General features: G+C 36.3%; 1 protein-coding gene across 1 annotated transcript; it reads right to left on the bottom strand.

Annotated features, from left to right (window-relative positions):
• Positions 1 to 2,737: 2,737 nt before the first annotated feature.
• Positions 2,738 to 15,095, bottom strand: LOC114281481 (uncharacterized). Its single transcript, XM_028223934.2, has 5 exons — positions 14,935 to 15,095; positions 11,085 to 11,299; positions 6,321 to 6,575; positions 5,923 to 6,074; positions 2,738 to 3,206 (listed from the first exon to the last, which is right to left on the bottom strand). The coding sequence occupies exons 1-5, from the start codon at positions 15,016 to 15,018 to the stop codon at positions 2,986 to 2,988; spliced, it is 927 nt and encodes a 308-aa protein (XP_028079735.2). The 5' UTR covers positions 15,019 to 15,095; the 3' UTR covers positions 2,738 to 2,985.
• Between the last annotated feature and the right edge of the window lie 10,686 nt (positions 15,096 to 25,781).

Raw genomic sequence — 25,781 nt, 5'->3', positions numbered from 1 at the left:
TTAGAGCAGCTATTTAATCACTCAATGCAACTAAAAAGAAATTAATGATGCTAAACATTCTAATGGATTTTTAACACCTTCTCCCCAACACACAACTCTTTTTAATGAAATGTTCAATAAATTTTATTTGTTATTTTTTAATTTGATAAATTACACTTTACATTTTTGTACTTGTATTGAATACCAATATATGGAATCTCAATTGGTCAGTAGTCGAAAATGCATTATACCCCCACTGGGGTCGACCCCAGTGAGGTGGAGGTCCGTGATTGGGGTGAAAAAAACTGTTTTTTTTTTTTTTTGGACTGTCAGCCAGTGGGGGTGTGCCACCTCACCGGGGTATAAGGCACTGCTTGTCAGTAGTAGACTCTTTACACTATTGGTCAATTTGTCATTTTGTCAGTAAGTGGGATTTGCACTTGAATTTGTAAGATTGCGATTAATTGAGAGAAAAAAGGGAAGACGGGAGAAGGTGGGAGTCTAGGGGGGAACTATCAAATTGGGTGGCGGTGGAGAGAATAAGATCTTATTTGGCAATATTATTTTTTAGTTTAAAAGTTAAAAAGTTATTGAAAAAAATTATAAGGTCAATAATTTATATTAAAAAGTTAAATGTTATTTTTTTTTCTATTTTTTGTACATCTTTTTATAAAAAATTAAATATTCATCTCAAACATATTAGTTTTTTTTTTTTTTTTTAATCATATTTTAGTCAAAAAATTTAAAAGTTACTGAAACAGCTTCTTCTCAAATGAAGCCTAAGTAGGGGTGATAAATGAACCGAATAGTTAATTGTTTAAATTTAAGTGAAAATTTTTAATGAATTTAAAAATTTGTTTAAACTCGTTTCGTTAAATTTTTTAATTGATTTCAAATGAGTTTTTGCTCAACCGAGCTTGAGTAGTTTGGTATTTTTATAATATTATACTCATTGAATTGAACCAAACGAATAATTGATTGTTCAAACTTAATTTGAAAACTTTAACATGTTTCAAAATGTATTCAAGTTTAGCTTATTTACTTAACGAATTGGATTCGAACGAGATTTTGACAAGTCAAACACGAGACAAGTTCAAACTGTTTGATTCGTTTATCACCCTTCTTATGGGAGGGAGAAAAGGGGGTGAGAGAGAGAAGGCGGTGGTGGGAAGGGATTGTTTGGGAGTGGTGAGTGGCCATGGGTAGCGGACAAAGTAATGATTGTGTTAAATTGGCTAATAAAAATTAAGAGAAATTCCATGTCACTGGAATTTTCAAATTTTAATTACATATTCATGAAAAAATTTATGATTTTACTTTTTAATATTTATAAAGTTTACCATTAATTTAAAAAAAAAAATTAAACCTACACTGAGATGAAATTATCCCTAAAAATTAACATGTAAACCTTACCTTCTCTTCTTGTATTGACTAGAGGACTACTTTACAACTTGACCAAAATACAAGGATGGACTGTTAGGTTTTAGTCTAGGATGAAATTTTTTTATGATGTGTGCCTTTGATAGAATCCCAAACCATATCATTTGGAGGTGCATGTTATGGTAGATCTTCATCAGCATGAAAGATTGCTTTGGAAAAGCTTCATTGGCAAGAAAAGAAAAGAAAAGAAAAGAAAAAATTATTTCCACAAGGTCAAGACCAAAGACGTCATGAAAAATAGACTTCACCACTCATTTGGTCAGCTTTTCTTTTTTTTTTTCATCGACATTTGGTCAGCTTAGTCGACTACTATATCAATCAATGCCTAGTCAACCATGGCTGCTGTCCTTTAAACTAGAAACCAATCACAGTTTTTTTTTGTTTTTTTAATCGAGTGCTTATCTCTAATAACTCTTTTAGAATGATTTGAATTCAACGTCTTAAATTTTATCCTCAAATTTTTATTCCTCGACTAACCCCTTGAAATTGACTGCTCACATTGGATGGTTGGCCAAATAAGTCTGTAAGGCCTCAACTGATAAGGAGATAGAGAGAAATGGAGTTCGAGCAGAAACACATTATGAAGTTTTGGGTATTGGGCCTCCTCTCTTGAAATATTTGTTATGAGACAATACCCAAAACATTTTCTCAGGACTCGGGCCGCAAATGAACTGAACCGAGCCGAATTTTGTTAAACTCGAACTCGTCTCGTATACTTATCAAACTTGTTTATTGAGCTTGAGCTCGGCTCGATAAGAAACTGAACTCGAACTTGACTCAAACTGAACTCGAGCTCATTAATATTAACACATTATGAAGTTTTGGGTATTGGGCCTCCTCTCTTGAAATATTTGTTATGAGGCAATACCCAAAACATTTTCTCAGGACTCGGGCCGCAAATGAACTGAACCGAGCCGAATTTTGTTAAACTCGAACTCGTCTCGTATACTTATCAAACTTGTTTATTGAGCTTGAGCTCGGCTCGATAAGAAACTGAACTCGAACTTGACTCAAACTGAACTCGAACTTGACTCCAACCGAATTTATTCATAAACAGTTTGATTCATTTGCAGTCTTAACCAGGACTAAGCTTAAATCTTTGATGTAAGGTATTGTCTCATTCCTTTTGAAGGTCATGATTCTAGCATGATTTCTTGGTAAGACAATTTGCAATAATTGAATTATTGTCTGTGTTGATGCAACGATAACAACTAGATCAAATCTGAGGCATACAACATCTAAATGCAAAACAAAATCAATCTCCCAAAAACAAAACAAAACAAAACAAAACAAAACAAAAACAAAAGACAGGAGAAAATTTCAGTTTTGACACCAATTTTCATGGCACATCTTGCCAAAGTTTGGTTATCAAATGATGCCATCAAAATACAACCATACACAAATTACGCATCATGTACCAGACAAACCTATGAGAATTTTTTGGTGTTTTTACATTTATTTATATTTAATAATAAATACTAAAAAAAGAACAAAACAACCATTTTCCCTCTCCTTTCCTCTTTCATCATATCCCATGGTCTACAACTCTGTTAGTTGGTACAAAATCTAATCCATGTTGTGAAAACCCGGAAGAAGGGAAGTGATGAAGCCAAAGACAATCATTTGGATCTCCTTAACTATTCCCCACCAGCGGTTGCCACCATCCGGTTCCACCACATGCTCATGCTCATGCTCATGCTCATTCTCATTCTCATTCTCATTCTCATTCTCAACTGCCGCCTGATTTATGTCAATTAGAGGCTCATTCTCATTCTCGGCATGTCCCTCTGCAACAAAAGCCATAATAAATGTTTAATAGCACACAATGTTTTCTATTTCTCTCCCTCACTGAAACTGATATTTTTCTTGGGATGAGTTTGTTTAGACTAAAATGATGGAAAATGTGGGAAAGCGAAAGAATTAAAACTTTTTTCTGAGTTTGTTTAACATGAAAGTAGTGGAAACTACAAAAAAGTTTATCTTTGATGAACAAGCCCATATTAGCATGGTAATTAAGATTTTAATTTAACGCAAAAAACACAAGAAAACACAAAAATTTAAATGTCCATGCCAGAAGTAACCTACAGCTTTTTCTTACAAAATTTTCATCCTAATAGACTGTTTACAATAAAATATATTTTACTTTCTATTTCTTTCCTTTCACTTTCCCGATCACATTTTTTTTTTTCCTTCCAATGCTGATAATGATGGAAACAAAAGGACTGCAAAAGACTCAATCAAATACACTGAGAAAGCAGGACCAAGAGTTGGCCTAATGGATGAGGTGCTCTCTTACTTACTGGGTGTGATACCCGAGTTCAAGTCTTACAGCTGCCTGATGCAGCTTCCTTTTCTCCCATTCCCCTCGTATCAATGTAAATATATATGTAATGCGACTTTTGAACTTGAATGAAAAATTCATGGTTTCTAGATAAGCTATGCCAAGACCAAACTAGTTTTAATTATAAACTGAACAAACCATACATAAATATGATGTCTTCGGCTCAGTGCCAGTGAATACTGATCAGAAAATTTATAAACAAGAGAATTAAGTGCATATTTGATTTTGGTGTAATAGGGATCAAAATCAAAAGAATCAATGAACCGTAGATGTACATAAAGCTAAGTGAAAAATGGAAAATTTTGTGTAGTTGATTCTTCCAGTGAAAAGAACTTTTTAAGTGATATCTTAATTGTACTGGAAACAAAAAAAATCATGTTCAGCCCTATCCACTATGGCCTACATCACCAGACTGCCCTAATAAGGAATGGGCTAAATTGGGTGTGCAACAACCACGGTGCTTCATAACTACTCAAAAAACAAAACAAAGATAGGATACAAAACATGAACCAGATAAATTTCATTTTCTCCTTTTTTTTCTTTTTTTTTTTTCTTTTGGAAAATAAAAAATAAAAAATCAAATTTGATTGATTAGGTTGAGGATCTTGGCTTTGCTTCGGAGCCCCCAATGAAGAGGTGTTGCAGTATGCTAGAGTTGTAATTCTAAGATCCTCATATTGATTTTGGGTGCAATGAACGAACGATGACTCGCAACTTCTCATGAATGCTCTACCATTTGCAACTATAGACCTTCACGAGCCCCTATTCCGGAGGCATTGCTAACTTTACAGATTTTGCCACTAATTTTATGGCAGGGAAGTGGAGGGATAAAACCGGAAGTAGCAAGGGAGGAGCAAGGTTGGCACTGTCATCGAGGCCAAAGGAAAAATCTCAATTGGAAGCTATTTCTCTATTTATGTATTAATTTTTTATACGAATTGTTTAATGCAAAATTTGTTTCTCTTTGATTCTTGTAACTTAAGTATATGGATTTATTTACAAGTTTGTCATTGGAGGCCTCTAAAAAATGATATTTTTTAGCTTTCTTTTCAATAATTCTTTGGATAAAGAGGTATTTTCAACCTTTTTCGTTGAGTACCTGCACAAAAATTGTTTTTTTTTGTTTTTTTTTTTTTTGGGGGGGGGGGGGGGGGCTTTGGACAAATAGATTTTTTAATTTTTATAATTTAACTGCCTTAAGACGATGAGAGTTCCACGACCTTTGCACAATTTTTTTCTAGCCTTTGGAGATGGAAATATTAGTTTTTACTTTTGTTGGATTCTCTTTCAGACGATTAAGGTTTCTAATTTGTTTAGGTTTGGCTATTAAGAGCTTGGGGCCTAAAGCCATTGTTTCAATGGCTTGGGCCTTATGCCAGCCCTAGAGAGGTGGGAGGTGGTAGCGAGGAGCTGGTGGGGGAGGTGACTAGAAGGAGTGGGTGGGAGTGGTGGGAGGGGTAAGTGGGTTTGGGTTTGAAAATAGAATATGTAGAGGAGCAATTTTGTCACTACACATTGAAATTTGACTGAAAAAACCACGTGCGAATCAATTGCATATTTTCGAAAGTAAGGTGAAGTACTGCTAGGCCATACCACATGGGGAGAAGTGAAAGTGTATTTTTCCATAAAGCTATATTTAATAGTTAAAAAACTCTTTCAAAATCTCCTCATTCTTCATATTCATTTTCTTTAATTGGCAATCCTAATTTCCTTATGCTATATTACTAATTTGTTAGTCTACAATAAAAATATGAATTTCCTAATAGTAAGTTACTAATTAGAAAAATTAAGAGCCACTTAAGAATTTTAATTGTCAATCCTAATTTCCCTTAAATATTTCCTTATGAATTTTTTTCTCATAAAAACAAAAGAAAAAAAAAATCATAAAATGGTCTCTCATCCTTTTGTGCACTGCATATAGCCATGTGTGTGTGCGCACGCGCGCACGTGCGTGTTCGCGTGCAAGTGTTTGTGTGAACAGCGAAACAGATATAAAGCACCATTATTCCCATTTTCCCAAAATTAGAATGCCTGGATTGGGAATGTATATTTAGTATCCACATTCTTAAATGCATGCAACAATTATAATAGTCCCAGAGTCTGCCACTAGAGTATTCAGAATCCCAAATATAAACGAAATTTAAAATGCAGGTAGAACATACCTGCTCCAGCAGCATTCTCATTCCCCTGCCTTGCGGCAGGAGGGACATTCTCTGCCCTAGCAGCCGGCCTTGGTGGTTGGGGAGGTGCAGCTGCCCTTGGCATTCCTTGTGAAAGCCATCGTATCAGTGGAGCGAGAGCTCCAGTTTGATATCTGTAGGACCCAAGAACAACAAAGTTCAAATTCTGCTCTTAATATTTAGGAACATGAATGCACAGCAAACATTATACATACATCTCTGGATAACTCTCTCAATTAAAAATCAAAGTTTATATGTAAGCTAGGTAAGTGAAAGCTTGAGATTTCTTTCCTTCCCCAAGTAGATGAATAGTAGAAGTTGTGCACTGAACAATGTCATATTTAAAATAGGAAAAGAAAAAATGAAGTTTAATGACTTACAGATAAACAAGTGAAGCAAAAAACACGAGGAGAACAAGCCTTTGCCTTGACCCATCTTGGTTGAACAAAAATATTACTGCTGCCAGCTTTAGTATGAGTAAAAGGTCAAGCTGAATAGCAATTTGAAATCTCCTCACAACAACTTGTCTTTGAGGTGCTGGGTGTTGGTGTTGCTGTTGCTGTTGCTGTTGTTGCTGTCCCGCGTGCCCTTGCTCGTCAACCACAGTTGTAGCCTCAGAAGAACTTGGTCTAGTACTGATGCCATGCACGAAACCACAATATTTAAAATGAGAGAGTATAAAAAAAAATGAAACCACTTGCAAAATGCATTTATATGCATAATCCGTTAAATGAACAATGATACTAAAAAATGTCATAATAAATTATAGTTCTAATAGTATTAATACTAATCATTATTGCCACCACAACCACCATTACAATTGTTAGTGTTGAAGTTGTTATGATGATGATAAAGATGATGGACTGCTATCCTAAGCAGATGAACAATATATAATGAACAGTGTCCATGTTTGATACCATATTCTGTGTTCGTTCTATAACATTAGGGTTGACAGCCAACTACTATCACCATAATTATTTTTTCCCATCTATTTCATGTAGTGATATCAACCAGGGATGACGATAAGGGGGATATGCGGGTGCTGTGGCCCCCAAAGCTCTAATTGTTCTCTATATGTAATTTTCCATAAGCCCCTTTAAAAATTAAAAAAATTCCAATACCCCCTCGATCTATTTTAAGTACACAAGGACCCCTTAAAGAAAATTTTTGGCTTCGTCCCTGATATCAACACAGTTCTAAAAACATTTTTATGGTGTAGCTAATGGATCAATTCTCAAGGGAGAACAATAACTATGAATCCAGTTGGCTAAAGAGTAACCAAACCTATTCCCATATTATCAAGCATAAGAAAACAAGTTTGAGTGTTAGGCACATATAAATGCAAAGAAATATCGAAGGTCAAGTCTACATCCAATCTATCCCTCTTGGTTAGCACCTATGAAGCATGGATACTTCGAAAATGTTGCCATACTCGTACCAGGTACTGATACTCGTATTGATAGGACTACATGCGTACCGGATACTAGAAATACATAGCAGGTACTTTTTATACATTCTTTGGCAGTTGGGTACTCCATAGATACTTCATGGGTACGTGATAAGTACATGGGAGTACACCAAGCTATAGGACATCAGTGGAGATACGTTCAATTTATTAGAGAGTTTTAATTTACTTAAAATTTGCAAATCATTTACTTCATGTGTCAAAGATTAAAGATATATTATTCAATAATGAAGTTAGGGGTGACCATTGGTTCAATGGTTAAGACTTGACCTAATAACCTTAAGGTTATGGTTTCAAGTCTTGGGGCCACCACTTTTGTGCATTATGCTCAAAAAGGTTAGGTGTGTACTCAATCTTTTCCCTCCCAAACACACATTAATGTGTACTAATTGGGCGTTGTTTTTTTTTTTTTTTTTTATTCAATAATGAAGTTGATGGCAGTGAAAACTGAAATTTCAAATTTTCAAATTTCGCTTAGCTAGCTTGCTTTTGGAATGAAATTTTGTTTTGTAATTTCTCTTATTTAGTGGCATTAAAATAACTTATAGACTTTGCTTTGGTATTGGCATTGTTGAACTATGATTTCTCTTCTAATTTTGTAATTTCTCCTTTTAGTTTTGGTATTGAAGTTTGATTTGTAAATTGAATTTCAAACTATAAATTATAAAAAATAAAAGAAAATTATTGACTTACCCTAGCCGTATCTGTATCTTATTTTTTTGGATCTTGCCGTATCAGCATACCTGTACCAATATCTGTACCCGCATCTGTGCTTCACACGTTAGCACCCAAAATAGAAAAATTGCAACTAGGTGATGGTCATTCAGATTCAATTTAGTTATGTAAATATTAATTAGTATCGTCTATTACACAGAAAATCATACACTTCCACCAAGTTACTACATTCACCCCTTGTAGACCACCTTTAGAAGGGATTTTTATAATTGAGGAGGTCAATATGAAGAGGTTCATAGATAAGCAAATAAAATGATATTCGCTAATAATTGAAAGGGTCTTGGTATAATTAGCCCTGAAAAAGTTTATATGTCAGGCAATGTTACTTGGAAGATCACTGGGTACACAAAACAAAAATATGAACATGAGCATTGATACATGCACTAGAATGTGATACTATACTAGTGGACTATATATATTACATTATTGGAATGGATTTGTGTACATCAATATCTAAAGTGATTTTCAATTAACAATTATACATGCAATAAAACTTAATTTATTAAAATGTATTTCCATTTATTTCTAAAGTTCTCCTATATTCATATAAATTATGAAGAATTCCATGTAAGTTAAACTATTGATGCAGTGTGACCTTGTCTTTAGATCTTCTGAAGCCCAAAAATCCATTCTTTTTAGGTCTTAATTCATTACATTTGATGGTTTTTCATCATAAGGACAATACTAAGGAAATAAATAGACAAAAAATGTATGGACCCCTAAATTTAGTATTTTGGAATAAAAGCATACCCTTTTTAAGAACGTGCTTAAAAAAAGTAATGCTTTATGGTATTAGTGTTTTGGTAAATTTGGTTAGGCCTACGGCCAACCATGTTAAGTAAATGATGCAAAGAGGCAAACTCTCAGTATAGAGCTGAGACACAAGTATTAGAGCTCTATTTGATACAGCTTGTATAATGTCACATGCAAAACCAAAACCTTAGCGGGAAAAAAAATAAACTTTCTTTCTCTACAATATTCTAGGCTTACATATTCAATTTTATCTAAATACTTGCATTTACAAAATGAATTTTTTGAAGGCATCAAGTGAGATTTCTAAAGAAGTTTAAAAATTTTGGTTTTTTAACCTTGTAAAAAGTTAAAAACATTGTTATTGAGTTGTTACTTGAAAATTGAAAGTTTGTCTTTGTTTGCTTTCTTTATTAAGAACGGTTGATAAGAAATCAAGGTTCTGAAAAGCGGTTGCGGTCGCCGTAACGGTGGTGGTGACGCGGTTGCGGTTGCGGGGTGTAAAGGCCGTAGCGTAACGGTTGCGGTAACCGGAACCGTGAATTTTTTTATTTTTCATACAATTTGAAAAAAACTTACCGATACGCACATTTTTTTTCCATGATCATATTTATTAGGTTTTAAAATAAATATTGATCAATTTTTGTAAATTTTAAAGTTTGATCCAATGTATTTCGTATTTTTAAAGCACTATAAACTGAGTTTTTTACATTTTATTTTAATAATTAATAACTTTATATTATACAAAAAATCAATCACTAACTATTATATATAAGATAAACAATGACAAAAGTAAGAGAATAAATAAATACTTAAATATATATATATATATTTTAATCAAATCAATAGATAATGACCACACTTATTATTATTATTTTCAAACAATATATAGATAGACACACACAAACAAAATGGTTGAGTGATAGCAGCTGAATACAATAGCATAGGTCTTATAGCTTAAACAAATCAATAACATGTTCTTCATCTTCCCTCTTCTCTCTCTCTATCTCTTGCTCTTCTCTCTATCTCTCTTCCCCCATTTTTAATTTTTTTTTTTTGGCGTGTTTTTTCGAAAGAAGCAATTCGGAGCCGTTACGTAACAGTGTGTAACAGGCCGTTACGGCCATTACGGCACCGTTACGACCGCCATAGCAGCCGCTACGGCCGATACACCTGTGAATCTCAATCACACTGCAAAAGCGGCCGTAACGGGTGGCAGCAACCACCACAACCGTTATGTAACGGCGTTACGTAACGGTTGCGGCCGCTTTTTAAAACCTTGTAAGAAATAGTATTTAAAAAGGAAAAGGTGAGGTGGTAAACATGGGAACCAATGTTAACTTCTTACCCAGACCACATGATCATCATTTAAAACAATATTTTTATTGATTTATGTCTAAATATTTCATATTTATTAGATATATTTAATATCTAAGTGTGTAAATATATTTTCTATGTAATTAAAAAAAGGTAACTAAATCTTTACGATTTACGATTCGATTCGAATCGAATCGAATCGAATCGAATCGCGATTCGGTACAATACCATTTCGATTCACGATTCGAATCCCGATTTGACAACTATGCTCCCAAGCATAAACTAACAAATGAGTTCCAATTGGCCTGCTATCTCACCCATTATCAAGCCATTGTACTAGGGAGCGACAAATCTATCCAACAAATAAAATGAGAATATTATTATTATTATTATTATTTTAAAAGAAGTAGAAGAAGAAGAAACTACGAGGTAAATATACAAAAGTGACCACCAAATTTGGCAAATGTATAAGCGATGAATAAGCCTACAAAGTGTTAACTTGATTTTTTTTTTTTTTTTTTTTTTTTGGGGGGGGGGGGGATTAAGGCCTAGTTTGACATAATATAAAAAAGTTAAAAAGTCAAAAAGTCACTATCCTATTTAAGTCATATCATCTCATTTAAATCACATCATCTCTCTACCACATCACTTCAAATCCAACCCATATTTCACATTTTTTCGTAAAAAATCAAAAAGTACACTTATTTAGATTATCCCAAACAACCCCTAAAAGAAGAGCATCGAGACGATGCTAAAAAACTACCAAATTGTTCACTTAATATTGGTCACATGAACTACACATTTCACAAACATACTAACAAAGTTGAATATTAGTCACACTATTAGCTCCCAGCAATTACATAACAGAGAAACTTACGTGGGTATACTGTAGGTGAGAGGGACAAGAGCATTGGGCTGAAATCCAGCAACGGGACCCATAAATGAGAGGACAGGAACAGCATATATGCCTGCTCCACGGTTCATCTGTTCCTGGTTCTGCGAATTGTATAACCCGGGAACAAGTGCAGGGTACATGATTGGAAACATCTGAACACCATTTGGTAAAGCGCCAGGGCCACATAATGCTGGTCCCTGAGACATGAAAGCCAAAGTAATTAAGACAACTGAAAAGATTAATATGATGCACAAGCACAACGCATTAGAAGCATGTCTACATGACTGGTACTTTGGTCCAGCCACAAAAGATTTGCAATTTTTAGTTTCCCTCTCTCTGAGTCTTTGCCTTTTCCATTATTTTTCCTTCTTTTCATCAGTCACATTAGCAACATATTTCATCTGCTAAGATCGGAGTAATTATCAAATTTTACCAAAAACAGGGGAACGAGAAGAAAGTCTAAAACAACATAGAGATGAGCCACTTCTAAACCTTTCAAAGTCCAAAACCTTTGGTTGACAAGACACTCTAATTCCAAAAGTCATAAGGGGCATACTTTCAACACAAACATATTTCTTCCCAAAAGAAACATGGTTGGCGAGTATTCCTTTCAAGTATAAAAGCTAGAAGCAACTGTTTCTTAGAACCTGATTGCCTAAACACTGGATAATTCTTTAAAAGAATTTAGTAGCTTGCTGATCCTAAAGGCTGTGGAAAATTTGGCTCACTTCCATTGCATAAATTGAAAACAATTATAGCACTACAAATTTTTATTTTTATTTTTATTTTTTGGAACCATGGCTATGGTTAAGCACTTGAACTTAGGGTGAGATTGTTGATGCTCCCTAATAAGTGCTGCTGTGCAAAAATGAGACAGAGAAGGCCAACCATTTTCACATTTCTTTGTCTAGCAACACTCTTTAAACCTTTTTCCTCCTTATTGGGTATCTTTTGGGTCATGCCCAAGTCAATCTTAAATTTGTCTCGAGGCTAGTGGATTAAATATGATTAAAAGTGGAATGTAGCTCCAATATGTGTTCTTTCCTCCATGTATAATGAGCAGAACAATGTAATCTTCGAGAATTAAGAACTCATTACTTGAAACTTAAAAATATTATCGTAGGATCTCCTTAGTTTGGTGCTCGCCATCCTCATCTAAGCTAGATTTTATAGGAGTGTGTAACTGGTTCTAATCAGACTTCCATGTAAAATCGTTGTATGCTCACACATATATGGTGACTAGACCTTTCATTCTTTAGATGAGATGTTTATCCTAGAGGCGAGGAATCAAAAGCTGGTACAGTACTATTTTGTTTGGTTACTGGGTAAATTGACATTCATAAATATGTTACAGATCTTATACAATTCTTAGGACCAACCAAATTTAGTGCTAAGAACATCTACTATTAGATGATGTTGCCCCTCCATATCATAGTTCAATATTTCACTCCAAAATTTACTACACTCTTGGATCTCTTTGGACCAAGTCATGATAACATCTACTATACATTCCAACTCCACCAAAGATTCAAATCCTTTCACATACTTCATAATAGGGATATTCACAGGTTGGTTCGAGCTGGGTTTGCTATTGGTCTATCAACCAAACCGAATGTTTCAGGTTGGAAGAGTTCTCGTCCGTTGTCGACCAACCACCTCTTTGAAATGGACCAAGTCACAACTTTGGTTTGACAGTCGGTGGCAGTCGGTTGTAGTGAGAAGATTCAGTAGTTAGCAAGGATATATATATAAACATATAGATATATAAATGCTTTAGTAGAAGGATACAAATCTTAAAATATACATATGTGGATATAAATCAAAGAGATGTACAAGGACAAAAAGGATCAGATCTGAAGTATAGTAGAAATCACCAATCAAAATCTCAAATTTGGTTATGCCTTCATTGATGCCACCGTCATTGTATCGCTTTACTGAGGGAGAATGGACTATTAACCTCCATCATTGCCATGAGAGAGATTAAGAGTTGAGAGCCAGAATTCGACTCGGTCCGATTGAAACGTGAAGGTATCGACTGAGATCAAGGGTTTCATGGAAGAGATCAAGAGATAGACTCGGGAAATGAGATATCAAAGAGATGAAGAGCCTTTTGATTTCTAAATTTTGTTGGGAAATGTGAGAAATTATATTTTCCAAATTTGTTATTAATGGGTAGAAGATAGCTTCATTGAGAAATGTGAGAGAATTGACTTTTTCAAATTGTTCATTGTTGATCATAATCTTAGTAAAACCAACAAATTCATGCCACCTATACATAATCTCATCTTTATATATATATATATATATATATATATTCAAATGGGTCAGTTTTAATAGGTGGGCATAATTTGAAAACCGTTACCGTCCGAGAATCCAAAATAATCGATTGGGATTAAACCACTGGCAACCGTTCATTGATTCAAAATTGACAGGAGCTTCGGTTTCAGTTGGTTTGGACGAGTGGGTTGGGTTGTGCGTTTCACTGAACAGCCCTACTTCGTAATTCACATGTGGAAAAATCACAAGAAAATTATTGCTTTCTAACCCCAAAACAGCAATAACTAATGGCAACTATGCACAAATTTTCAAAGTTGGAACATAATGAGCACATATTCTAAAAAAAAAAAAAAAGGAAATCGGTTGTTCCTGATAGCTTTTCTTTCTTCTTTTAATACTCTGAAATATGTTTCCATCAAAATTTCATCGTAAATGTAGCCATCACTTGGACTATTCTATACTTTTAAAGCTTTAAATCTCCTGAGGCTCCTATATCTGTTCCAGCTCGTATTATCTTTCGTTATGATAAAAGATTCAACTTAATCTTACTAAATGAAACTTGTAAATACCAGTACAACTTCACGATATTTCATGGTCTAATGACCTCCAAAAAGCTGTGTGAAATAGGGACAAAGCAATAAATTTTGCGTAGAGGGATTTTTATACATACAAACAAAATATGCATATTACACAGTTTATGACATGACATTGATGCAATTTTACAACAATAAGGATCTTCAATTTGAATTGTACATATGAGACTTACTTTATTTCTTACATTTCTTTTCTCATATATAAATATATAATAAAATTTTTAAAATATCTATTTTTTTAAAGCTTATGTCCACCTTCACACTATTTAAGTCAAATTTTTTGCAAACTATTTTCATTAAATCCTTTAGGTTGTGCTTGTATTCATGGATTCAAATGAGTGGATTTGGATTTGATTATTAAAGAAATCTGACTTACTATATCAACAAATGGATGAACGATTTGAAGGCGAAGATAGTTATTTCGAATCCATGATAACAAGGATTCTAGCTAAAACATCTCAACTTAAAGCCTTTTGATTGGGTCTTTAATCCAATTCTAATACCTAACTCTCCCATGCATTTGCAAATTAAAACCCGAAGGCTAGGTTTGGCATTCCCTAAAAAGTAAAAAATTCACTATACTATTCAAATTACGTCATCTTATTTAAGTCACATCACCTCTCTCTCTCACGTCACTTCAAACTCAACCCACTTCAAACTCAACCCATATTTCATCAACCCATATTTCATAAAAAGTAAAAAGTAAAAAATAAAAAACGCTTATTTAGAACATCCAAACAACCCCTAAATCGTTGGTTTCTGAAAAATAAAAAAATAAAAAAAATTCACAAATTAACACCAATCAAACAAACCTAGAACAGATCTTCACCAAAAACCCAATAAAACCATGAACAAAACAAGTATAAACCCTAATGCGATACATGCCAAATAATTGAAACAGTTAAGATATTCAACAAAGGAGTGAAAAGAAAAAAAGAAAAAAATTTAGGGACATGGAGAACCTGATGCTTGGGAGGGTCTTCGGAAGATATCTTAGAAGAGGATTGTTGTGAGGTCGAGGTGTGTGTCGGTGGTTCTTCCGCCATTGGAGCGCTCTCTCTCTCTCCCTATCGAACATACAGCGACTTGTATAATAATTATGAATAATTATAAAGATGAAAATATTTATATTTAAATTTATACAAATATAATTATTGATTTTAATTAATGTGTTAATGACGTGCTATTTCGTCAAATAGCCAATAATATTACGCCATATGGATTACGTTCAATTGGGCCTTGTGAAGTTATTTGGTAGTCCTGAGAGATGGCCACATGGTATCTAAGGAGTGTTCTGATTAATAAAAAAAATAGAATTTACAATTTTGTGTTGAGTTTTAAAGAATATAAAGAAACATAATAATTTTTGATTGATTACAAATATAATCACATAATACTCCTAAATTAACAAATAATTGTTTGGTGTTCAAAACTTATAACCAAATAAATTTTTCACACTCAAATTATAATTCTAAAACTCACAAACTCAAAATATAATTTTATTCTCAAATCATAATTCTAAATCTCTAAGCAACACTAATTTTTCCATGATGTCTCGTTAGGTAGTCTCAATAGATAGTATTAGGGGTGTCCGCGGATCGGTTTTGTGCGGTTTGCGGTTCGGTTTTGACCCGCCCACATCTATGCGGTTTAGGAAAAAGTCAACCCGCAACCGCCCGCAGTGTGGTTTGCGGTTTGTGCGGATAGGGTTTGTAGATGTGCGGGCGGTTTGCGGTTTACACTTTTTTCTTTAAAAATTAATTTTTAAGTTTTTTTTCCATCAAATTTAAGCATTAGATTCATTTTATATATTTGTAATCATTTGATAACAATTTTCTGATGAGTTTACAAATAAAAATTTAATATCACTAGCATTTTTGTCATGAAAAAAATGTATATCAATGTATTAAAGGTTGTACTCAATTAGAATTGTCAATTCAGTAATCAATAATCAAACTAGAAGCTTCATCGATCACCAGAAGAAAAATTTTATTAGGAAAAAGTAGATGAGTCATCAATGAAAATCATATAAGAAACCAAGTTTAGGACTTGATAATTCTACGACATTAAGAAAGTTGAGAAATATTTAAAAATAAGGATCCTAGTGTCATAGAGAACATAATGATACTCCTGTTAAAGTTACAAAGTTGATATATAAAAAATAATAATAATAATACTAATTAAAGTGCGGGCGGTTTTTGCGGGTTGCTGTTTTAACCCGCGACCCGCCCGCAACCCGCAAATTTGTCATATTTCAAACCGCATCCGCCCGCATTATGTTTGCGAAACCGCCCATTTATATGTGGGTTGGGCAGGTTGGGCGGTTTAAGCGGTTCGGATAAACCGTTGCCCACCCCTAGATAGTAATAATGATTAATCACCAAAATGTCGATAGTTGTTATTCAGTTGAATTTTTTTTATTTTTTTTTATTTTTTTTAAGATTATCCACATCAACTCTAATAAATGTAGGTTTTAGTTAAATATAGTTAATAAATCAAAAAATTCTTACTCCATCAATCTCAACAAATTATTTCTAAATTAATTTTTTGTTAATTTGCTACAGTACATCGCCACATGTAATGATATATTGTTCACAGATATATAATATTTTATTATTTTTTTTTAAGAGTGACCAAACAACCTACCACTTATCCGACCGGACATCCTACCGGATGGTTGGCTACTACACATTTTTTTTTTTTTTTTGAATATGAAATTGCATAAATATAATAACAATACGGGAGCTTTGGATATCCGAGCAAACAACCTAGTCATTTTTTATTTTTATTTTTTTAAAGTTAATATATTAACAATACAAAATTAGCAACTTTTGGTTGCTTTTTAACAATACAAAATGAATATTTTTTTAAATTAAATTTAAGAATATGGAGTCTGATGAAGTGTGTGTATATAAAAAATAATTAAAAAAAATTTGCTAGCTAAAATAACAAAAGTAACCTTTTGGTTATAATTTGACTCAAAATTTGCTGAGGCTAATACGGAAGCACATTTTGAAAAGTTGTTGAAAAATTAGTCAAAAAAATCATTGGAAAATCGCTGACAGCTGGTGTCGGTGAAGTGGACAGATATATGACATTAGATAGATACTGTGGGTGCTGATTTCCGACCACATTGCCAAACAGGAACTCAGCAAGAGATCACAGGTAGAATAGATTACGCCCAAATAACTTGTCACAGAAAGATAAGACTCCGGCAGTAGTTCGTCCACCCGGAGGCCCTCCGACAATCAAGTCAATACTCAGTTATCTCTCAAAGATACAAACAGTGCTTAACTCACTAGCCAGAATATAAAAAGCGTACCTTAGACCCACAAGGGTGCCTTGCTTTTATAGCCAGCACTATCCTGATCTCGGTAGAAGCCTAGCTTCAATGGACTATGGCTCGATGCTCATCCTGGACTCCCTAGCCAGATAGAGATAAACTCCCTAAGAGCTTTACCTTTATCCATACTAAGGCCCTTCCCAGTTCTAAGACTCTTGTCCCTTATCCCCTCATCTCGGATTCCGGTATCTCCGCAGATAATATCGGCTTAGCCGAGATCACCTCGGTAACATGACCAAGACACGTGGCATCTCGGCTGACACTTCGGTGCCACCTTGGCCACGTGTTGTCATTCACAAAATATGTCCCCACAACTGCCCCGTAGGTTCTATTACCTCGGCATCCTGAGGTGATGAAACCTATATCGTTCGTCCACATAGCACGTCAGCTAAAACATACTCCATCCTCCATGATCGAGATCATCACACGTCGCCTTGACATGACCAAGACTCTGCAGTCTACTTTATCAATGACCAAGAACCAAAAACCTAGTTCTTCAAGTTCCATAACCAGGACCGTTCCTCTAGCCGAGGTTTTTGCCTTATTAAATCAAGAACTTCAAGAGTTCCATCTGCGCATGAGCTATCACGCACAGTTTTCTCAACCATTTTATCCACGCGTCATTTTCTCATTGATTCGTACCTGACACGCGCCATCAGGTCGCATCGCTTCTGCGCACGCCGCCTGACAGACACGTCGTCCAAGGCATATCATTATGGTTTGACACCTTTTCACGTTTTAACAAAACATCTCCCTTTCTCTCTGTTCCTCCACTTTCCATTCTTGCATTCTTTCTGCGTTTCAAGATTTTCTCTCTTAACAAATTCTCTATCTCCATTGCTGTTTTCATCGAGCTCTTTACAACTGTACTCCGTTCATTCCCTCTGGCGAAGCTTTCACCATTCTACTCCACTTATTTCCGTTGTCTGACTCCGGCGAACCTCAACCTCGGACCCAACTGGTGAGTCTTTTGTTCTTTTTCAATTTTCAGTTTCAATCTTCCATGATTTTGAATACGTTTCCCTCTTTATCATCTGCCCATTTTTTGTTATTGAATCACTTGGGTGTAAAACATGCTTGCTTGCGATACTGTGTTGTTCAATCTATATCTAGGTCCGTACACACAAACTATTCATGCACTTGAGACTCTAGGAACTTTACCATTGTTTTGAGTTTTTGTACATCTACACACACTTACTTAGTGTTCTTGAATTTCTTGAGTCTGAATCATGTTTTCTTTTCTGTTTCTCTTCATCTTGTTTTCAGATTCTTGCCACTGATTCTCTGTTTCCATATAGATTTAGGCTTTGGGATTTGATAGAGAAATCACACACTTAGGAAAATTGAAACAAGCTCCCCTAAATCTTGAAAAATCCTTGCCCCAGTTCATGTTTAGGGTTTTAGCCGAGGTCTTCAAACCCACATCAACCACTCTCCTCTGAAATCTTGCACATTCCTCCTTTAGCCGACATCATGGGTATGTTCAGGTGGAGGGTAGATACCTCAAAAAAACTTGAATACTTTAGGAAAGAGTTCTCCATCCCAGCTGACATCCATCTTAGGTTAGCTGGGGAGGAGGACTCCATCATGCCTGATGGGGATTCCATGCCCTTCCCAGTAATGGCCTTTATAGAGTGTGGACTCCGGTTCGCTTTAGACATTCTTTTTAGGGAGGTCCTTCACTATTATAAGCTCAACCCTATGCAGTTAGCCATCAACTCATACCGGGTTATCAATGGCATAATTGAACTAGCACACCAAGAAAAAGCTAAGATCACTTTAGCTGACATTCAATTTTGCTATACCATGTGTGGCCTCAAATCCGAAAAAGACTACTTATACTACCTAAAGCCCAGATCTACCGCCTTCAAACTTATTGCCGCCTTCTCAGACTCCAACAAGGGTGCTGGAGATGATTACTTCATCGTTTCGGGCAACTGGGAGTTCTTACCTGATGAAGACCTCCATCTCTATCCCTTGAGCCGAATAGTATTTAAAGAGGGTAATGGTAAGGACTGAGTCATTCTTCTAACCACACTTCTGTTTAGGACTTGTCAAATTGATATATCTTCGTCTAAATACTTTTGCTTTCTTACTTTCTTTTTTGCAGCTCTCCCCCAGCCGGCAAAGGGATTTCGGTAATCCTTCATTTCCAGCTGAGATCTGAAGAGGTTGCTAGATCTCTCTCTACAGAAGCGCAAAGCGCCTCTTCTACTGAACTACAAACCAACCTACAAGTCAGCTTTGCACGACATACCTCGCCGAAGCAAAACTCCCCTTTCTGCCACAACTCCACCAGCAACGTCATCTCCATGGCCAGATCAAGCTACCACTTCTAACCCAGCTAATCAACCATCTACCTCAACCCCTCAACTAATTCCTCCATCTCAGCCCAACGGATACGCCGAGTTCCAATTTCTGCCCCTGCCGGCAGAACTCGCAGCCGCAAACGTTGACTTTCTGAGTCATCGGCCTACAACCCAGAAAACTCACCTACTACACTTCCAGCTATCCGCTTTGGTACCAGAGTAACTATAGCCGCCACTGCTGAAGAGATGGGCTGCAAATTGGCAGTTGTTGAAGATCTACTAGCCAATATCCCCGGGGTTGTGACAGTTTAATTCTCGTCCTCCTCATCTCAACCAAATCCAAAGCCAAAAAAGATGAAGAAGGCCAAAACAAAGGCCACAGTGACTCAGATCAATTCTGAGGACACTGTGCCAATTTCCAAACTTGCCGAGGCTGAAAAAAGCACTCATTCTGCCGATAAACGGCCAGCCGAGGCCCCATCATCCGATGCCCCACTGGTCAAAAAGCCGAGATCCGACCACCCAGAAGGCAGCAGCTATAGCTACACCATAACATGGGCGCCTGAGGTTATGGTGTAGGAAAAACCCCTTACTGTTAGTGACAGCGCGGCAAATCTTGAAGTCGGCGCAACCTTGTCAACGGCTGTTCTTCTGCCAAAAGACATGAACCGCATGGTTGAGTTGCATAAGTATGAGCACTTTGCTCTCATGATGCAATAATCGGTTTTGGTAATCCTCTTTTACTTATTCCTTTACAGTTCTTTCTATACTTAGTAAAATCTCACTAATCTGTTTTACTTCTTGCAGGTTATTCAGCGTGCTCACTCATATACTGTCAAAATTGAGATGATGAGAAAGGAATTGGCAGGAAAGACCAAGGAAGCAGCAAAACTCCTATCCTCACTTAATAAAGCCGAGGCCAACAATCGAGCTCTAATGGACCAGGCTAAAAATGCCAAAGTTGCTCAGAGTTTGGCCGAGGAAAAAGCCAAATTGGCCAAAGATGAAGCCGAGGTCGCCAGAGCCAACTTTGAAGCTGCCAAGGCCAAGGCAGCTGATTTAGAGGCCAAGCTTCAAGAGGCCCTTGACTCAAAGGAAACCGAAGTCAAGGTGGCGGATGAAAAAGCCTTCGAAGAGGGACAGGCCGTTGTCTGCGACCAATATAAACAGCAAGTCAACCTGGCTTGCAACTGAGGTTACTACCTTGGTTGGACGGCGGCGCTTAACAAGTTGACTATTTCCATGGACTTCGACCTCCGAGACAACAACCAGCTTCAGGTGCCTTTCCTTCTAGAGCCCGAAGATGATGCTAAGGATGATGAAGCCGACGAAGTGGAGGAGGAGGAGGCTGCCACTGATGCTAAGTCTCCCACCCTCAATGAGAAAATAGACTTGACTCAGGATGAGGAGGATAACTTGGTTTCCAAGGTCGTCTCCCCCAAACTAACCACATCTGAGGCTGAGGTCCAATGCGTCGAACGGAGTTTGGACCAGACTTTACTCGAGATAGATGCCGAATTAGCAGCAAAGAAAAATGTACTCCTGCTAACTGAGGCCGACAAGACTCCATCAGTCGAAGTTGAGCAATCCCAAACCAATACTAACACTCAGGATATATTTTTTTTCCTTTGTTTTGTTCTTCTTCTTTGTATGAACAATGTTTAGTTTGCAATTTGGCCGAAACACCCTTCTTGTAATTGAACAAGTATTTTTCTTTGAATGCAAGTCTCCTCCTTTCTTCTAAGTGTTTGAATGTTTGTAGGCTTTACTGTTTTCTTTCATACTTAGAATACTTTTTGCATGCCTTCAAGGTACACCTTAAATATGCAATCTCCTTGGGGTAAAGTACCTCGGATATATCTTTTGATTCCCTATCTTGGCCTTGGCTTAACACTGAAAAATATTATAAAATATTTGTCACGACCCAAACCCGCCCCTATGGGTTTAGCACCGTAACCGACCAGCAATCCGTGATTACCGAAGGCCTACTTAATAGTAAAGACAGTAATACAGAGTACAGGGGCTGGCGTGAGCCAAAACAGTAATAAAAGATGTCCAATAAGCTGTGACAGTCTATATGCAAAAAGACTTTTTCGAACATATTCACATTCATAAGCAAAACATTTATACACCATATGTACAAACATTCAGAGTACAGTACAAGTCTTAAGCAGTATTACAAAACAAAGACGGAAGGGTGAAACTGAGACACCCTAAATCAGTCTTAGCTCGGTCAGACTTAGAACCTCAAGGTGAGGCACAATGGTTGGCTTGACAAAAATGGAGTTAACCCGACGATCCTAGCATCGATCCGGTGCCTGAACACCTACATATAAATATAAACGGTGAGCTAAAGCCCAGTGAATAACAACAATGTAAAGAGGTTAAGAATGAATGTTCTTTCAGTCATTAAACAGTCATATCAGTTATTTAGTAACCATAGCAATTATATGTGGTACATCCAATAGCAAAGCAGTACAGTAGGTCTTAACAGACCGAACAGTCAGTTGACGGCCATCATAACAGTAACAATAGTGGTTCCAAACTTGGGAACCGACAGAGATCTCTGTAACAGTAGCAGTAACAGTACAGTAACAGTAGATTGCTATGGATGCCACGGATTCAGTTTATAAATAGAACAAACATTCATTCAGTAAGAAATATCATTTCAGAAAGCAGTACAGTAGATCATTTAGAAAATATTCATGATTGAACATATCTTTACAACATTGTTACTCATAAAGCACTAGGCTATAGGCAACTAATGAGCGTCCTCGAATGCCAACCCTACACAGTTACAGAACGAACACAAACTAAGTTACACACTTGGGAATCAACAACTTAGTCCCTAACTTGACTCGGTGTGGTTCTACATCAATAACCTTATTAAGATGCCTTAAACTAGGCCTAGGAATGCCTAGGATGAAATGAGGATGCAAATATATACTTTAAAACACTTTTCAAAATTTGCTGAAACAAGGGTCCACGCTCGAGCGTGACTTTCCCCGCTCGAGCGGACTGCAAACTCAGGCAAAAGTACTGGATGCAGGCAATTCACGCTCGATGGGCACTCGACCTCCGCTTGAGCGTGAGACACAAGTCCTCGCTTGAGCGTGCATTCCCTCGCTCGAGCGGACTATAAACACATGAAAAGTACTGGATACACGCATTTCACGCTCGAGCGTTACTTTCCTTGCTCGAGTGGGATGCATGTACTCAGAGTGTATGCTCGAGCGTGAAGTCTTACGCTCGAGCGTGGGTCTAAAATCTGAAATTTCCAGATTAAACCTCCAAGCTCAAATTCAACATTTAAAGCATCAAATTCGATTCTTTTGGGCTAATTTTCTAGAAAACACTTTAAAACTCATAATATGACATGTTTCAAAGATCAATTTGCAAAATCAAAGCCCAAAGGTAGTTCAATTAAACATAAATCCAAACAAAACTTTATGAACATAATGGATATGTAACATGCAAGTGTTCAATTGAAATCAAAGCTCCAAATACATGGTCAAATAACTCAATCCTTCCAAAAACATGATGAATTCATGAACTATAATCAAAATATGAACATGCATGTAATAAATTTCATGGAAAGACCTCAAAACTCAAGAATGTGTACATGCATGCATGAATTCACTCTCAAATTCAACTCTTTTAAACCAATTCTTGACTTTAAACTCTAAATTACCATGAACCATGCAAGATGCAACTCAAATCCATAATTAAAAGGAAGAGCTCCCTACCTTAAATCTTGAATTCTAGATGTAGGAGCCTAACTTCTCAAATTTCCTTCAAATTCTCCTAAGTTCCAAGCAAATCTCCTTGTTGAATTCAACTTCTCCCAATTCTCTCCCTTACTCTCACGTTTACAAGAAGAGGGCTGAAGTGTGATGTATCAAACATGTGTGAAGTGTGAGAAGTAGTGGCCTAGCATTAGCCCACCCAATGGCAAAATGGTAGTAAAGGCAAACTAATGTAATTGAACTTTATTTAATCTAATTAAATCATTCCAAATAAAATTTTAATTAAATCTACCATAAAATCATATAAATTCTAATTAACACATAACACCAATCAATTTCTGAATCGGCCGCCGATAAGGTCTTCAATTCGCAATTCGAAACTAAAAACGTGAACAAATCAATTTATGTCAAACAGATAAAAAATGCAATCAAGCAAAATAGTCATGCGTTTAGTTCAGAATTTCAGTCTGTTCAATTATGTATCATGCTTAATCATACATTAGCAATAATCAGAGGTGAGGGTTGTCACAATATTTTCACAAGTGTTGTTTATTTACACTTTGCCACTTCACTCTTACTTACTGTCTTCTATTAAGACTTCTGTCTTCTATCCTTCCCAAGTTTAGCAACTTGGTCATCTGGGCAAGTACGTACGTCGGGTACATCTTTCAATATTACCTCAGCTTAACTGCAACTTGTAAATTTTTCTTATATTTCAACAAGTGTTGAACCAATTCTTAACCTATAAATGTTTCCAAAAAATTTCAATAAGCCCAAAGCACTTCAAATTTTTAAGCTTATCTATCATTCTCCAGCTCTCTGCCCCCTAATGTGAACCTAAGTTTCACTTATGTTCACATTAAGCACATATAATCTTTCGCCGAGGTCAGATTCGAACAAAGATTTCTCAACCTTAGTTTCTCTGTTAATTAATTCTGCCGACATAGCAAGTCTAATTTCAATTCAATTTAGTTCAACTCTATTATATACAAGTATAATTCAACTCTACCATATAATAAGTCTAAGTTATTCGTCATGTTTCAATCGGAAACATCGCCAAAGGACTAGTTAGTCCTATTACACAAATTTCAAAAATCCAGCTAATTTTTTTTATTATTATTACTTCGGCTAATGACATAAATTTAAAAAAACAAAAATCTATTGATAGAAAAATTTCAAGTTGCAAGTGTTCGAAGGTCTTGACAACTTTTTGCCCTCACTATTTTCAAGCCGATACGCACCATTGTCGGCGACCGAGATAATTCTATAAGGCCCCTCCCAATTTGGGCTCAGCTTGCCCTCCCTAGGATCCTTCTTGTTGCCGACTACTTTCTTTAGCACCAAGTCCCCAACTTTGAACTCTCTAGGGTTGACCTTCTTATTATAAGCCCTAGCTAGTTGTTACTAGTATGCTTCCAGCCAAATTACTACTCTCTCCCTTTTCTCCTCAAGTAAGTCTAGATTTCATGCCATGAATGCCTCGTTAGTCCCATTCTCTACTCCTTGAGTTCTAATCCTTGGGATGCCGACTTCCAGTAGGAGGACTGCTTTTATACCATAAGCCATAGAAAATGGAGATTCCCCAGTTGATCTTCTCAGTGTAGTCCGATATGCCTAAAGTACATTGGGCAACTCTTCCACCTATCTTCCCTTTGCTGCTTCCAGCCTCTTCTTGATCCTATCCAAGATAGTCTTGTTCGTATCCAAGATAGTCTTGTTCGATGCTTCTACTTGACCATTACTCTAAGGGAAACTTGGAGTGGAGTAATAGTTCCTGATTTTGTACTTTACATAAAAGCTTTTGATTAGCTTACTGTCAAATTGCGTACCATTGTCTGCTATTATTGCTCTTGGGATCCCAAACTTGGTGATGATGTTCTTTCATATGAAATTCTTCACATTAGTGTCCTGAATTTTCATAAGGGGTTCAGCTTCTACCCACTTTGTGAAATAGTCAGTTGCTACCAGCAGGAACTTCCTTTGTCCAGTTACTTGGGTTAGTTGTCCAACAAGATCCATGCCCCACTGGGCAAATGGCCAAGGGCTGGAAACTGGGTTCAAATCTGCTGCTGGTTAGTGTATCAAAGGCGCGAACCTTTAACACTTCTCACACTCTCTGACATAGGCTTTAGCATCCTTCTGCATGTAGGGCCACCAGTACCCCTAAGTAATGGCCCTATGAGCAAGTGATTTGTCCCCAGCATGGCTTCCGCATACTCCTTCATGTATTTCATACAAGAAGTCTTCAACTTGTGAGGGATGCACACATCTCAAAAGGGGACCAGTAAAAGACCTTCTATAGAGATGTCCTTCTACTGTCAAGCTAAACCTAGCCGACTTCAGTCTGGTCTTATGTGCTTCTTTGCGATCATCTGGCAGCTTCTTCTCTCTAAGGAACATTACTATTGCAT

Source organism: Camellia sinensis, chromosome 4, assembly GCF_055761805.1.
Source record: "Camellia sinensis isolate YWXY chromosome 4, ASM5576180v1, whole genome shotgun sequence".
NCBI classification, from domain to species: Eukaryota; Viridiplantae; Streptophyta; class Magnoliopsida; order Ericales; family Theaceae; genus Camellia; species Camellia sinensis.
This window is presented reverse-complemented; position numbering and strand designations above follow the sequence as displayed.

Bases quoted from the DNA above. Each gene is read 5' to 3' on its own strand.
- LOC114281481 (XM_028223934.2), bottom strand. From the start codon at position 15,018: ATGGCGGAAGAACCACCGACACACACCTCGACCTCACAACAATCCTCT. The intron at 6,576-11,084 runs GTAAGTTTCTCT...GCATGGCATCAG, and splicing joins CTCACCTACAGTATACCCAC to TACTAGACCAAGTTCTTCTG. The intron at 6,075-6,320 runs GTAAGTCATTAA...TGGGTCCTACAG, and splicing joins TTTGCTTCACTTGTTTATCT to ATATCAAACTGGAGCTCTCG.